Below are 14,969 nucleotides of genomic sequence, written 5' to 3'. Positions count from 1 at the left end.
AAGGATAGGAAGTCTCCACTAGGCTAAATTAAAAATAGACTCATACATAGACACATAAGCAAACGCAGGGACTTTCAGGTACAAAGAGAAGTTGTTGGAGGAAACCAGAGGAGAAAAACCAGCAAATGAATGATAGAGGATGTACAACTAGACTGACAGACCACAGACTTTCAACCAACAGCAAAGTGAGAGAAAACAAAAACAGAAATGTCTTCAAAGACATGAACTTAATGCTCAAGTGCTGAGTCTGAGTCCATTAGTTACTAACCACTGCTCAAGCATGAGGACAAAATGAAGGCCGCTCCAGATGAAGGGCTTTCCAAAGGAGCCAATTTGGGAAGGAATGCAATTGGACCCAAAATGGAGCCAGATCAAGAAGAAATGATGAACAAATGAAATGATGAGCCTGTTGCTAAGGTAAACCAGCCCGGATTGAAATTTTAAATGGCTATCTATGAGTTGCATATAAAAGCTTAAGATGGGAGAGGGCTGATAAGTGCTAAGGTCTCTAGAGTCTGTTCTGAGTCGTTCATTAACTTTAGCTTTTCAGTAAATGTATGGGAAAGTGTAAGCATAACTTCTAAACAGAAAGAGAAAGAAATTAAAGTGAAAGAAATGCAAAGGAAGAAAGGAAAGTACAATTTTTACTGTCAACATGATTATCCAGGAAAAGACTAAATAGTCACGACTCCATGTTTAAGAATTTTCTAGAAAAGGAGCGCCACAGAGAGAAAACAGTGTTGTGATTCCCGTGGTGAGAGTGAGTGGAGCGTGACCACAGGGAGGCACTAGGGAATTTAGGGGGTGATAAGCAGGTTCTGTAGCAGGGGTGTGGTCACGGTCCCACCATTACAAAATTTACTAAAACTCTTCAGACCTTATACCCGAAATTACTTAAATTGTTTAATTTACAAATTATACTTCAATAATTACAAAGAAAACTCTATCCATTCTGATACATCAGTGACAGTCTTACTCTTTCAGCTCTGGGGATGGAGCCTGTGGTCTCACACATGCTAGGCAAGCACTCCACCGCTGAGGTAGATCCCTAGCCCCAGAGAAGCTTTTGGAAAATAAATATGACTTTAAGTGGGAGTAAATCTTCTTTGTTGAAATTCTCGAAAGACAGTAAGTAAAGGTATAGGCTATGTACATCACTGAAACGGGCCTGTGTTCTAAGTTTAGTGAGTCCCCTCCATCTACTCCAGTTCCAACCAAAAGTCCACAAGAGTTTCATGCTCATTTAGGGACCATTAGTTGCTCTGATAAATGGAGAAACAGCCATGACTTCCCACAGTAGTGTTATTTCTGACTCCTGTTGTGTCCAAAGTGAGGTCCCTTCTGGCTGTGGCTCAGTGTCCTTCAATCTTGTAGCCACAAGTCCTTAGCAGGGAGGTGGCCAGGGCTCCATGCTTATCTGCACCTGTCTGGAAGCCCAAGGCGTTTGGCGTCTTTTCATGGGGGTTTATGGGCTGGCTGGAGGGGGGATGCAGCCATTCCTGCTCACATAACGAGGACTAATAGCAGCCAGATAGCTGGGCTATTGACTCCAACTGTGTGTTCAGGAGCAAGGAAACAGGATTATGGGGAACACAGACTTGTGGTCACTGCAGTTTCTCATGAAGCTTGATGGGCAGATCTTATCTCACTTAGAAGTGTAAAACAGCACCAATGGACAAGCCAGGTGGTCATGCAAAAAGTATGAGAGGACTTTGATTATATCAAGCTTTCTGTAAAGCTGTGGTTACTCAGATACTTTGTACTATTGTCAGGAAGAGACACGTCTATAGCGGCATAATTTTAGATGTTCAAGGAGAAATGAATAAGTAACTTATTTTTCATCCTTAAAGGGAAAGATTTCCTGTCCCATGCTACAAGGGTGAACCTCAAGCCCGTCAGGCTAAGGGAAATAAACCAGTCACAAAATCACATGTATTGTGTGATTCCACTTGTGTGAAGTACCTAGAATGATCAAAGTCAGAACCAGCAAGTAGCATGGAGGTGGTCAGGGGCTGGTAGCAGGGGGATGGGGAGTTTTAATGGATAATAGACTCAGTTTTGTGACACTAGAACATTCCAGAGACTAGTCACACAGCAGTGTGACTCTGTAGAACTCTATACTTGAAATGGTTAAGATTGTTTTTTAAACCTTACCAAATAATATATTTTGAGTATGTGCAATTTCCTCCCTATCAATTAAATCTCAATAAAGCTGTTTTATTGCAAAGAGATTCACAAAGAGGACGATGGAATAGAGTTCCTGGAAACAGATTTACCAACATGGGACAGCTTGGCCTATGACCCACGTGGCATTGAAATGTGGAAAAAGAATAGCACTTTGTTTTGTTTTGTTTTGTGGCAGGGTCTCCCTTTGTAGTTCAGGCTGGCCCTGAACTCACTATGTAGTCCAGGCTGGCCTCGAACTCTCGGTGATCCTCCTGCCTCAGCCTCCTGAGTGCTGGGATTACAGGCGTGCACCTCAAGGCCCGGCCAGGAATAGAACTTTTAAACAGCTAGGCCAAGTGATTATCCATAGGAAAAGATAAATTTAGCCCCATAGCTTAAACCACACAGAATAAAATAAGCTCCCTGATGATACTTTTAGAAGGAAATATATAAGACCATCTCTACAACATCTGGGTAAGGACGGTCTTCTTCAGACACACATGCCCAAACACACACACACACACACACACACACACACACATGCCCACATGGAAAAATGGTATCCAGAACATCATGATATTTTACCAATGACTAGAAAGAAAACATTTACTAGAAAACTGGGTAGAAGTGTATGAGCTTGTGAGTCCTAGAGATAAAATCTGTATCACATAACAGAGGTTGAGCAGGAATACCCTGTTTCCCTAATTTATATGATGTACGCTCTAATGACCTGGGGAGCCCCAAAATCCTGCTGTCTGTGCCCCATCCCAGACAGTGTCATTTTATTTGCCTGTGCAGACTTTTTCAACCTGTGTGCTATCAACGTGTCAGGCTCTAAAGGTCTATGTATTGGAGGATGTTTAGCTGCCTTCTGATTCCTGTCCACTAGATGTCCTTCATAAATGATTCCCAAGTTGTCTCACCATTTACAAGGTATGAAAAAAAGCCCCTGGTGTATTTCTAGTGCTAATTTCATCTTTAAGAAGCTGTGGAGCAGGGAGTAAGCTCCTCTCTGAGACTTTATTTTGACTTTGACAGTGAAGTCAGTCATTGGATTCTTGGAACAACTGAGAATACTGAGATAGAAGACTGTGGGCTTTAGTCTTAGACCTTTTATAGTATCAGGGAAAGAGATTTCAAAAGTAACTGAGGCCAGAGAGGGTTCTTTTCGTGGCCCAGGACACTGCAAGGGTCTTTGCAACCAGGGTGATAGAACACCCTCAAAATGGAGCTGTGCCGCCCTCATCAGTGAGAGCCATGGGGAAGAGTGCGGGTGGAGTCAGAAGCAGTCAAGGGGATGCTAGTGGCTGTGCAGAAAAGCTGAAGTGGGCAAGGCTGTGGGAAGAGATGGAAAGGACCACAGAGCCAAGGATGAACCTGAGCGCTTAGCAGAGCCCGTGGGACAGAAGTTGGAAGGCCGTAAGCTGCTCTGTGCAAAAGCTGCTAAGGACAACTCAGAATGATATTTTCAGTTAGTTCGGAACAAATGACAAGACTGCATTGGGCCTGTTACTAGAGTCCTACAGCACTACAGGAAGAGACTACAAACAGAGAGACCAGAGGGAGAGAGAATGCTCATTGGAAATGTGTGAAACAAACCTGCTGAAGAGGGAATGAGCTGGGACAGCAGCAGCACACAAATATCATCAAGGAAGCTTTAGCGGTGCCAGTGCAGCATGTAGCCCCAGAACTTGGGAGGCTGAGGCAGGGTGACTGAGAGTTTTGGGCCAGTCCGAGCTCCATGCTGACATGAAGGCCAGTAGCAAGAGCCTGTGTGAAAAAATAGAGGAGAGGAGAAGAGAGTGGCGGGAGGGGGCAGGATGAGAAGGGGGAGGGGAGGGGAGGGGAAGACAAGGCTACCGCAGAAGGCCCACCCTCATTACACTCTTAGGGGTGGGGCTGGAAAGTTCCACTTAATTGTCCACTTCCCTGGATGAAGAGACTCCTGGACTGGTGATTGGATCACGGGGGCCCCACACCATGCACAGATGACTCCACGGATGTTCACAGCTACACGTGCTGTTAGGAAGTCGGCCCAGTGGGCAGCGGGTCCCTGGGAGCGTCCCTTTGGAGGGGACATCTCTCACTGGTGCTCTTCCCTGTGCTCTGCTTCCTGGCCACCATGAAGTGAGCAGCTTGGTTCTCCCACACCTTCGGCCCTGATGTCTCCATCTTAGAGACAGTAGATCCTGGACTGAAACCTCTGAAACCGTGAGCCAAATTAGACCTCTCCTCCTCTGAGTTGTGGACGTGGGTATTATGTTTTGGAAAGCGGACCCAACCTCGTCCGAAAGTCAATAGAAAACAGTGGAAGTTTTTCCTCTAAGATCCAGGATTAGGCAGGGAGGCCCACTCTTGCCACATGATTTCTACAAGTGGAATCCTTGCCAGCCAGAGCAGCATGCATTGGGATAGTGCCTTTGAATTGGCTCCCACAGTTTCATACTGGAGACTGTACACAGTGGTACTGAGCACACAAAGTGATCAGGAGGAGACAGAAGGGACAGCAGGAGTGTGCCTTTTCCAAGATAACCTCGAAGCATGGCTTACACACTGTGTGGTTACAAGGGAGGGTTACATGCTCAGTTAGGATCTCCATACAAATCAAACCCTGGCCCTCAGACAAGGCTGGCTTAGCCACAACTGTTCTGGGGTGGAAAAGGGCTATTCAAAGGCCATACCCCTTGAGGATGCGAAGGAAATTTTAAGCTAGTCCAGAATTACCCAATCAGTACTGATATAGATGCCAACAAGTATGCAAACATTAACAAACTCTCAGTTTCCAAATTAGGAGGAAAAAACCTTAATGACATCATGCATTGACAGAGTATCAAAGCTCTTCTAAATGAATGATATTAGAAAAATTAAAGCTTCCAAAATTGTACATTGCCGGATTACTCATAGAAGTAAAAAATGCATGGATGACACATTCTGGTTTCTCTTCAGATTCATTACAGGACCTACATTCTTTGAAAACTAACATTCTTTTGGAACAAACTAAGGAAATACCATCTTGGAACAACAAGTGAACATTGTCACTCTGCCGTGACTAGGTCTGGTAGAAACTACTACCCCAGGTATCGGAACTTGGAGAGGCCCTGAACTGGAAGCAGCTGTGAATGAAGTTTGGCTGGTGCTCTCTCTCCTTCCTCTAGCAGCCTCTACATGCTGAGGTGCGAAAGCACCCAGGTTGGTCCTGTGAACCTGGGCCAACAAGGCCAGGACTTTATCCTACTGGTTTCAGCATGGGCTCTGGGTCCCACAGGAACTCATATTGCACAGGATCACTGTTGGCCACCTGCTGGTACTCCAGGCACTTTTGCTGCACAACGTCTTGGGTGAGGAGCTCCCTGGGCTCCCCATAAAGAACATGCTGCTGCCCAGCATACAGCTCTGTCAGATCCAGTGCTCCCCAGACCAGACCTCTTCTTCAGTGGCACGCTTGCCTTCAGGATGATCACACCCAGGACAGGTAGCCAGAGGCCAGACTTGCAGGCACACACACGAAAACTGCATATGGATGTTCACAGCAGCTCTCTGGGTAAAGACCAAATCATGGGAGAAAACCAGTTGTCCTTATCTGTGGGAGTGGATAAAAGATCATTAGTCAGAAGCTTATGGTGCATATCTGTAATCCCTGCTACACAGTAGGATGGATGGCAACTTCAAGGCCCGACAGGGTAACTTAGGGAGTCCCTGTGTCAAAATGAAAAACTAAATAAACGGGGCCAGGTAGCAACTCGCTGGCAGAGTGTCACTGGGTTTGTTCCCCAGTACCACTAAGAGAAAACAGAAAAGCTCTGTTTTCTATAAGACATACCAAGCCGTAAGCGAAAACAACACAAAGGTGGTACAGGCAACAATCTGAGTTCATCTCCAGGTCATTATGCTGAGTGACACAAAGCAAATCATAAAAATCAATATATATCTCTTAAGTGTGTAATATTCTCTAACAGACAAAATTAAGTATTTGTATGTTTTCCACAGCCTTCGCATTTCAATTTTGATGCATCTGAAACATTAGCTTGTTTTTGGGATATTTGCATGTTTTCATAATTTAGATTGACTTATGAGTTATACAACTTCTACTTCTGATGAAGATCGGCTGGAAGCACCGGGCCGCCTGAGGACACTAACTATCATACATGTGCACTGGCAGCCATTCTGTGCTAACGGACAGCAAAGAGTCTACGCCGCTCTCTTCTCGAAGTTCTACTTCGAAACTCATGATCTCTGCATTTGATGTTGAAGGAGAGCAAAGCATGGAAGGTGCTACAGTGAGTATCAAGAATCTGGCCTGGAATGAGTGCTATTATTTGAGTCATGCACAAATGGCAAGGCCTAGTCATGTGGTTATTTCTAACTACAAGAACACTTTTATCTCTCCCTAGGCCCAGGAAGGAGAAAAAGCCCAGATACGGAGGAGCACTTGACCTCATGGTATGGACTTTCTCCTTAAATCTCTGTACACATCTCCCCTCACTTCTTGGAAGGGATTCATTCCTCCTTGTGCAATGGCTGGCAAATAGGAATGTCCTGGGATTTGGATGCCTGGGGGACATGTGCGGCTGAGGAAAGCCTGCTGGGCCTTTGGTCCTTTCGGGCAGCCCTGTCTTGGCAGAAGGTCCTTCTCAACTCCTGTCCCCACCCTGAGCAGGCCCCTTTTTCACACTTGAGGGACCCGCCCCGCAGGTTGTTGCCTTGTCTTCCCCATGTGGCCTCCTTCCTGTAAGAGTAGTTCAAGACCCAAGTGGAAGGGGTCATTGCCCAAGTTCAAGAGCATCTGGCTGAGTGTGCTGGTGTTCAGTGGCCTTTCTCAAGGAAACCACATGCAGTTGGGGGCTCCTCCTGCTCATCCTCCCATTGATCCAGGGCCACTGTTTTTGTTTTTTGGTACCTGGGATTGAACTCAGGACCTGGTGCTTGCAAGGCAGGGGGCGGCACCCCTGAGCTAAATCCCCAGCAGGGCCATGGTTTTGTTAAGACTGTCCTTCCTTGTCTCCACATGAGGTGGGTTAGGGCCTGCTTTGGAGGGTCGAAAAATAAAGGGAGAGGAAACTGGTCAGAATCAGTCACATGGATCTTGATAACCCATGGGTGAATATGCTGTACCCGGATGATGGCAGAGAGACAGGGCGCACAGTGAGTGCCAGGGCCAACCTGGATGACGGGCGTCATTGTGCTGATGAGCTGGCAGCACAGGACTGGATGGATGGGGGAGGGGTGGAGTGTGGTGACCATGGAAACTGCCGCAGAAAGGCTTGGAGCTGAGAGGCAGGCCCATCCTGTGCGTGTGAGCTCCTGGTTCCTGGACCAAGACGCCAGCGAGAGGAGCCTGTGAGGACCCTGCGAGCAGCCCTGCCTGTCAGCCCTGGTGGCCCAGGGAGCAGGCCATCATCTCGTCCTGTCACCGGGTCCCGCAAGACAGCACGCTGGTGAGTGGATGCTCTGTCCTTCATGTTTATGGACTCTTCACTGTGGGAAATGGCCCGAAGCATCAAATGTGCCTTTCTAACCAGTTCTCAGTGTACAGCTCAGTGACACCTAGTGTGTTGCCATGCAGACGGGACTGTCATCACCATCCATGTCCAGACTCTCTCACTGTCCCCATGGGAAACACGGTGGCCATGAACTGCCACCTCCCCCTCCTCCCTGTCCTCAGGCCCTGGGCACCATCTTCTCCTGTCTGTCTCTGGAGTTACCTCTCCAGGGACCCCAGAAGGGGAGTCATCCAGGACCGGACCTTTGCTGCCTCGCTTCTTTCACTGAATGGAATGTCCTCTTCATTAGCCGTGGCCTGGGACCAAGAGGATGTTGACCCCACCTGTGTCCCCATCCGCTGTCCCACATCCCAGAGGTGATGTTTGTTGTCTGCACATATAGACCCTTTGTCTCTTCTGTGCTTTTACAGACACCTGTGCCATGTATCCTTTCCTTAGTTTGCACAGAAGTGGAGCCATTTCCACGCAGTCTTCTGCAGCTGAGATTTTTACGTAGCAAAGGGTTTGGAACAGCTTTCCTGGAAATATATACCCTCCCACCCTTCCCTCTGCCCCTCTCTGCCTCTGTCAGCCTCTGTGTGTGCCTTTCTCTCCACCTGTCCTTTGTCTCTCTCTCTCTCTCTCTGGCTCGGTCCATCCTCCCAATTTCTGTCTTTCAGGTTCTGTGCATGCCTTTGTCTCTGTCTCCCTGGGTCTCTCTCAGTCTCTGAGTCTGTCTCTGTGTCTCTGTCTTTCTCGGCCTCCTCCATGGAAACCTTACTCGTGAGCATAAATAAATGGTGCACAAAGACACACTGTGAACGGGACAAGGCCTCGTCACCCCAGACCCCCCTGCCCCTCACAGAGACCCCTTCAGGTTGCCAGGGGCTGTCCTTCCAGATCTTTCCATGCATCTGCCCAAGCCTGCAAACAGCCATGGAGATTCTTGTCTGTTTACCCAGGGAGGCCATCAAGTGCATGATGTGTTGTCACTCCCTAAGCCCTGGAGTAATGGATCTTTCTTCCTCACCGTGAGCAAGTGTGCCCACAACCTCAAGGGCAGTGCCTAATGTGATCGCTACAGAAATGCTCACAGTCACTTAAACCCACTCAGGGTGCCAGGGTACCACTTACACTGTCCCTTCCTTATAACTTATTCAGGATGAGCTGGCTGATAAGAGGACTGCCTGGGATATGCACCTGCCCGGACGGCTTGGCCATCAGCTTGGCTCCTGCTGTCACCTGCAGCAGCCCTGGCCCTGCCCTCCTCTTACAGCCACGCCCCTCCCATGACCCACTCCTGCCCCCTCAGTGCTCTCTAGGACAGGCTTCTGTGGCTGCTCCTGCCTCTCCCTTTCTTCACTGCCCCACCCTAGGAGCCACCCAGCATTCAGGGCAAGTCTCCACACGCAGTGACCTCCCCTCCTCCCATTTCTAGGCCTCAGACTCCTCCTTAGGGTGAAATTAGGACAATTTTTCCTCAAAGATTATCTGTCCCCCACCCCCGCCCCATGTGGCATCCTCTCTGCATCTTCTCTCCTGCAGGCTGTGTGTGCAGCTGCCTCTCAGGCCGGTTTCGCCCATCTGCATGTGTCACTTACGTGTCTCCATTTCCTTCCAGCGTGAATCTTCCTTGAGGCGGGCCACGCGAGCTACTCTTCTTCCCAATGCCCAGGAAGGTTTGTGCACATCATAGCAGCGCTGCACATAGCTTCCTCTACAGGTCCTGTCCCCATCTTCTGAGGACACCGCCACCTTGGATTCAGGCCCCCTCTACACCTCCCTTGAGCTCGAGGACCTCTGTAAAGACCCTGGCTCTATGTTCAGTCTTATTCTAAAGGTCTGGGGCTGTGACCTTGATGTGTCTCTTTGGGGGACACAATGCAAGCCACGGGCTGAGATAAAAGGTTGCATGGGAAATGCAGACAGGAAGGACGGGTGTGGTGAGGAGGGACTCATCCCACCGTGAGATATAGGTGGTGCTTGAAGAAGCAGCCAAGGAAGGGAAGCAAGTGAGTATTCCCAGGAAGGAGGCAAGGAGCCACTCAGCAATCCCAGAGCTTTCTCAAAGAGGGGAGGATCAGGAGATGGAGGGAGGGGCGAGGCAGAGGAGGGAAAGGGGATGGAAAGGGAATGAAGAGGTGTGAGGTGCACGGACCATGTCTGCACAAGGAATGGAAAGCTCATGTACCGCAAACATGTACGGAAAGGGATGGGGATCAGGAGATCGGGGGGGGGGGGTGGGAGGAGGGGAGGAAAAGAGGCTAGAGAAGAACTAAGGTGTACTGCGCACACGTACCAGCTCCCCACAGGGAATGGAAACACCGGATGGTATGAACATGCACTGATAAAATGATCAGGAGAACAGGGTTGGGCACAGAGTTGAGTGTGAAGACCCTGGAGGCAGTTTCCACTGTAGCCTTCTCCAGTGAGACTTTTCTGCCATGGAAAAATATACATGGCATGAAGTTTATCGTCTCAGTCTTTTTGACATGTTGAGATCAGGAGCACTCAGTATATTTCATCATTCCCATCCGTTTCTAGAACTCTTTTGTGTTCCACAACTGAAACTCCATCTCCACTTCCTCCCATTCACTCTCCTCCCAGCTCCTGGCATGCACATTCTACTTTCTGTTTCTAGGAAATCTGCCTCCTATAGGTGTCTTGTATAAGTGCAACCTGCAGTATTTGCCTTTTGATGGCTTACCTCACTCAGCACGATGTCTTCAGGGTTCATGCAGGTTGTAGCATTGGCAGAGTTTTCTCCCTTTGTGTGCTGTGTCGAGGCCACATGTGCTTATCCTCCCATCCATCAGTGGACATTTGGGTTGTTTCCCCTTTGAATGACTGTGCATAATGCCATGATCATCGCTATGGAAACATGTTCTCAAGACCCAGCCTTGACCTCTTTATCGCGCATGCCCAGAAGTAGCATTGCTGACTCACATGTGGATTCCTAGGTCAAGTTTTCCAGGAATCCTTGTACAATTCCCACAGCAGTGCACAAGGATGCCCATGTCTCCACACCCTTGCTCAAATTTCTCTTTTCATCTTTTTGGATGAAAGAGTTGACCTTGAAGATGTTTTTATTCAAGCCAAGAGGAGGCAAGGAACCAAGGGTTCCACATGTTTCCATCTGCTTCTGTCACTCAGGCTTCATTTTCAGAGGACACAGAAAAGGTCATGGGTAGGCATTATTGTAATTGATGGGAGTCATCTGCACGTTGACACTCTTCTTTTGTGTCACTGCAGATGGGACCTAGGGCCTTGTGCGTGCTACACAAGTGCTGTACCCTGAGCGACACCTCCCGCCCTTGTTGGTTCTCTTGATGTGAATAAATCCCATCGCGTAGCAAGACAGGCAGGAAGCACTGTGTGTGAGGGCTCTGGAGTCTGCACTGCCATTTATGTCTATGTCGCTTATTGAACTTGCATATGTCCTGCATCTCTTTGTGCTCTTTCTCCTCAGCAGTAAGACGGGGATCACAATTTTACATCTGTTACTGGACTCTGAGGATTGAACGTACCCATATGCACACAGCACTGACACAAGGGCCTGTGTTATGCAAAACACAGGGTAAAGCTGTAGTGACTATTTTATGGGAGCCAAGGATTTTGTAGGCCTTGTTTACTACCTCAAATTTTACCTAACAATACTTCTCTTCCTGTAGGTGGTTCATCACTTTTCATTATTGGTTGGACATTTTCCTCTTCGTGAAGAATGATTCCTACTTCTGCAAAGGATATTTATCATTCCATCTTTCTGTTGTGGACGGTGACCCTCCGCACCCCTAGGTAAATGTGTAGAGAAGTTACATGTAGTTCTCTTACTTGGCCTTTGAGAAAAACATGTCCCTACACAGACATCACCAGATCCACCCCAAACTAGCACATTTTCCTGACAACTGCAGCATTCTCCTTGCTGATGCCCTCTCTCCATCAAAAGTGCCTGATCCTGTGGTCCATTCCCTCAGATCTCCTTTGGCAAGGAAGTGCTCTGGACAGTGAATTCTCAAACCTGGCCATCATTTCCACCCCTGTCTCACAAGGCAACTTTCACAGTAGCCAGCTGCCTTCCCCTTATGAGAAAGCACATCCCAAGGAAGCCTGGTGCTTACTGGGGCCTGGTTGGAGACAGCAGACTGCATGGGAAGGAGATGGACTTTGGAGGCCCCTAGAATGATTTGCATGGGCAGCGCCCACATCGCCCACATGCTTGGGCAGACATTACCACCACCTTTCTGGGAATCAACCCCAGGGGTGGCCCCCCAACTGCAATTTGTTATTACCCCTGACACTTCCATGCATTTGAATTGACAGGGGAGACAAATAACTGAGTTCCCAATCTAAATGTGAAGTGTATGCTTTGCTTCATACAAGATATTTGCTGCATATGAGGTGCATCAGGATGGTTTTAAGTTGCACCCACAAGAAGCCAATAGGTAGAGTTTGGAGCAAGCAATGGGTTAAAAAGGTAAATGGGCGTGGTGTGTGACACTTCCCATATAGATCCATAAGGTCAGGCTCAGGCCACCTTTCCTTATAAAGTATGTGTGCTTTTCATTACAAAGCATTACAGATAGGCTGAGGGTTTATCTCAGTGGCAGAGCACTTCCTACCATGAGTGAGGCCCTTGTTTCAATCCACACTACTGTAAGACGAACCAACCAGTAAGCAAATAGAGAAACAAATTGTGGAAATATATGTAGATAAGAATGAAAAGCTCCTCTCTACCAAACTGATTTCCTTAGAATGACTCCTTTTGTGTGCATCTTTTCAACTTTTAACAAATGTGTTCATATCTACTTGTATATATAAAGAAAAGCAGATATGGTTTTCCTTTAACACAAATGCTCACACCATGCATTTTCTTATTCATTTTGGGTTTTACATTTTATTCATTTTGGATAGTATTTTTTCTTCCTAGATTTCATATGGGTTAACTCGTTCTTCGTAATGGCCATGTACTATTGCACTATGATGTTGAAGATGCCATAATTTACTTGAACACCCCTCTATTTATCAACACTTTGGTTTCTTCCAATTTTCTCTATTGCAAAGGACCCTGAAATGAACATTGCTCCATATATTTGTACAAACTCTTATTTCAGTATGAATTCTCAAGATGGGAATTGATAGACAAGACATGAACATGTCTGCTTTTGAAAGATTCTGCCACACTGTCCTCCAAAATCACCTACCAACTCATTCGCCCACAGCTGTCATGGATTCCTAGGCTTTTTTCCCTCCTTCTTCCCTCCCCTCCCTCCTCTTCCCTCTCCTCTCCTCTCCTCTCTCTCTCTCCTCCCCCTCTGCCACTCCCCTCCCTCCCTTCCCCTTGTTTCTCTGTTTTCTCTCTTCTCTCTCCCTCCATCCCTTCTTTCCTTCCTCCCTCTGTCTTTCCCTTTCTCAGTTGTACTTTCTTTTCTTTCTTTGAGACAAGGTATCTGTATGCACCTGAGACCAGCTATAAATCACTATGCAGCCCGAGCTCGCCTTGAACTCTAGATCCTCCTGCCTCAGCCTCCTCAGTGCTGGGATTACAGGTGTTCTGCCACACACAGCTGCTAGGCTTCTTTCTCTTCTCATGTAAAATATTTAGGACAGCAGAACATATGCAGAACTTTTCTGTTTGTTTGCTTTTGTTTTTGTTTTTTTTGTTTTTACCGGGGATCAAACTCAGGACCTTGAGCTTGCAAGGCAGGCGCTGGAACTACTGAGCTAAATCCCCAGCCCCTGCAGAACTTTTAAATACAAATTTCATACGTGGGCAACAGCATGTAAATATTTACCCCCCTCTCCCCATGACTCATGTTCTGTTTTTTCTCCCTTCCTTGGTGTTCCTGCCCTGGCTTCCTGCCTCTGCAATATCCTCTACAGTTTTCCTGGAATGAAGAAGCACATCTGTGCCCTGACTGTCTTCCTGCTTAGTTCCGTGGCCTGGGTGTTGGGTATCATCGTAGTGAGCAGCGTATCCTGGCGCATGTGGGAACTTGACAGCCAGGTTTCTCTCATTGCCTTCATTGGCCTTTGGGATGCTCAGGATTCTCTCAGGCAAAACAACTCTGGCACAGTGGTTGATGTGCTAGTAGCAGCGAAGATGTACAGGGGGTGGACCCAGGTAGTTGAGCTTGAGTTTCTGAAAGATCTAATGGTGTTGGTGAAGTTTGTACAGCCAGTGTCCCTGATTCTTAGCACAGTGGCCTTCCTGTTCAGTAGGCTGAAGCCCACCTACCCAGAATTCTTGCGACTCTATTACAGAAGCTCAGTATTCCTTCTTTGCCTCAACTCTTGCTGTGTGGCTCTGGCTGTGAGCTGCAACTATGTCATGGACATTTCTGGCCAAAACGCCCTTGATTTCCCATTAGCGCTTACTGTGGGCAAAGAGGTTGTGACCAAGAAACACTTCCCCTATGTGTTCCCACTAGGCATCGTCACTGCCACTCTGTCCTTCCTCAGTGGCATCCTGTGCTTTGGGGCCATGAGCTTCACAAAGCCCAAGTCAATGGCAGCGGCAGATGTGCCCTAAGGGAAGCTCAGAGCTGAGATGGGATGTGGGGGAAGGCCTGAGCACAGGGGGTGTGGGGAAATTGCCACCTCGCTGGCATACTGAGGCAACTCTGTCCTCGCTGCAAATAAAATCTCTGCCTCTGATTCTCAGCGTGTGTCTCAAGGTCCTGGCCTCCTCTGTGCTGTCGTCCATTTCTTCTTTGAAGGGTTTCATTTCTGGAAGTCTGCCGCCCAACACTTCCTGTTCACGTGCTGCCAAAATCCACAGGCAGGGAAGTGTGCTGGCTGGTGTGTGCCAGCTCACATCAGTGACAGGGACCAACTCCAGGTTGGCTCCGAGTGTGGAAATAGGCTCCTGTGTGCACACAGAAAATACCCGTTCTCAGAGCTTAGAGGTCTGCCAGATGCACCCATTGGTGAGTTTGTAACAGCAAATGAGAAATACCAACAGGCACCCGGGACATGGAGGCAGAAAGCAAACTTTATTTACATCGATGGGCCTGGTTGGATAATTCCTCAGAGAACCAGGCCCTGTCTTTCTGTCTGTCTACAGTTTATATAGGATTTGCAAGCAGAAACTAGTACAGAAGCAGAGCAGGCAGTTGATTGGTTACATACATAAAATCATTCTTACTGATTGGTCTATAGCGAGGTCAAACTCAAGGTCAGAAACATATTTGGCGTATGCATCAGTTTAGGGTAGGGTCTGCCAAGGAGGAGCAGATAAGCAAGACACGAACATAGAGTGGGCCTCATAGAGAGTACATTACATTCCAGAATGCGTTCAAGCTTGGAGCAGAGATAGGGAGTTAA

General features: G+C 47.7%; 1 protein-coding gene across 11 annotated transcripts; it reads left to right on the top strand.

The window, feature by feature from the left end:
* The first annotated feature begins 267 nt into the window (after positions 1-267).
* On the top strand, positions 268-14,306 carry LOC147828125 (uncharacterized). Of its 11 annotated transcripts, XM_087211105.1 has the most exons (7): positions 268-417; positions 6,228-6,443; positions 6,558-6,606; positions 7,426-7,601; positions 11,116-11,223; positions 11,318-11,441; positions 13,527-14,306. In XM_087211105.1, exons 6-7 carry the CDS (start codon positions 11,368-11,370, stop codon positions 14,173-14,175), a joined length of 723 nt encoding a protein of 240 aa, XP_087067231.1. In that variant the 5' UTR covers positions 268-417; positions 6,228-6,443; positions 6,558-6,606; positions 7,426-7,601; positions 11,116-11,223; positions 11,318-11,367; the 3' UTR covers positions 14,176-14,306. The 11 variants fall into 11 exon arrangements, with proteins under 11 accessions (XP_087067231.1, XP_087067227.1, XP_087067226.1 ...); XM_087211101.1 differs by lacking the exon at positions 11,116-11,223; XM_087211100.1 differs by lacking the exon at positions 11,116-11,223 and having other exon boundaries at positions 7,422-7,601.
* Positions 14,307-14,969: the final 663 nt, after the last annotated feature.

Source organism: Heterocephalus glaber, unplaced genomic scaffold (genome assembly GCF_053883595.1).
Source record: "Heterocephalus glaber isolate CG9 unplaced genomic scaffold, H.glaber_assembly_v1.0 deba00001282, whole genome shotgun sequence".
NCBI lineage: Eukaryota > Metazoa > Chordata > Mammalia > Rodentia > Bathyergidae > Heterocephalus > Heterocephalus glaber.
The sequence above is the reverse complement of the archived record's forward strand: the minus strand, read 5'-3'. Positions and strand labels throughout refer to the sequence as shown.

Excerpts from the sequence above, each read along its gene's own strand:
- LOC147828125 (XM_087211101.1), top strand. The coding sequence starts at position 11,368 with ATGATTCCTACTTCTGCAAAGGATATTTATCATTCCATCTTTCTGTTG. Across the intron at positions 11,442-13,526 it reads GTGACCCTCCGCACCCCTAG|TTTTCCTGGAATGAAGAAGC; the intron begins GTAAATGTGTAG and ends TATCCTCTACAG.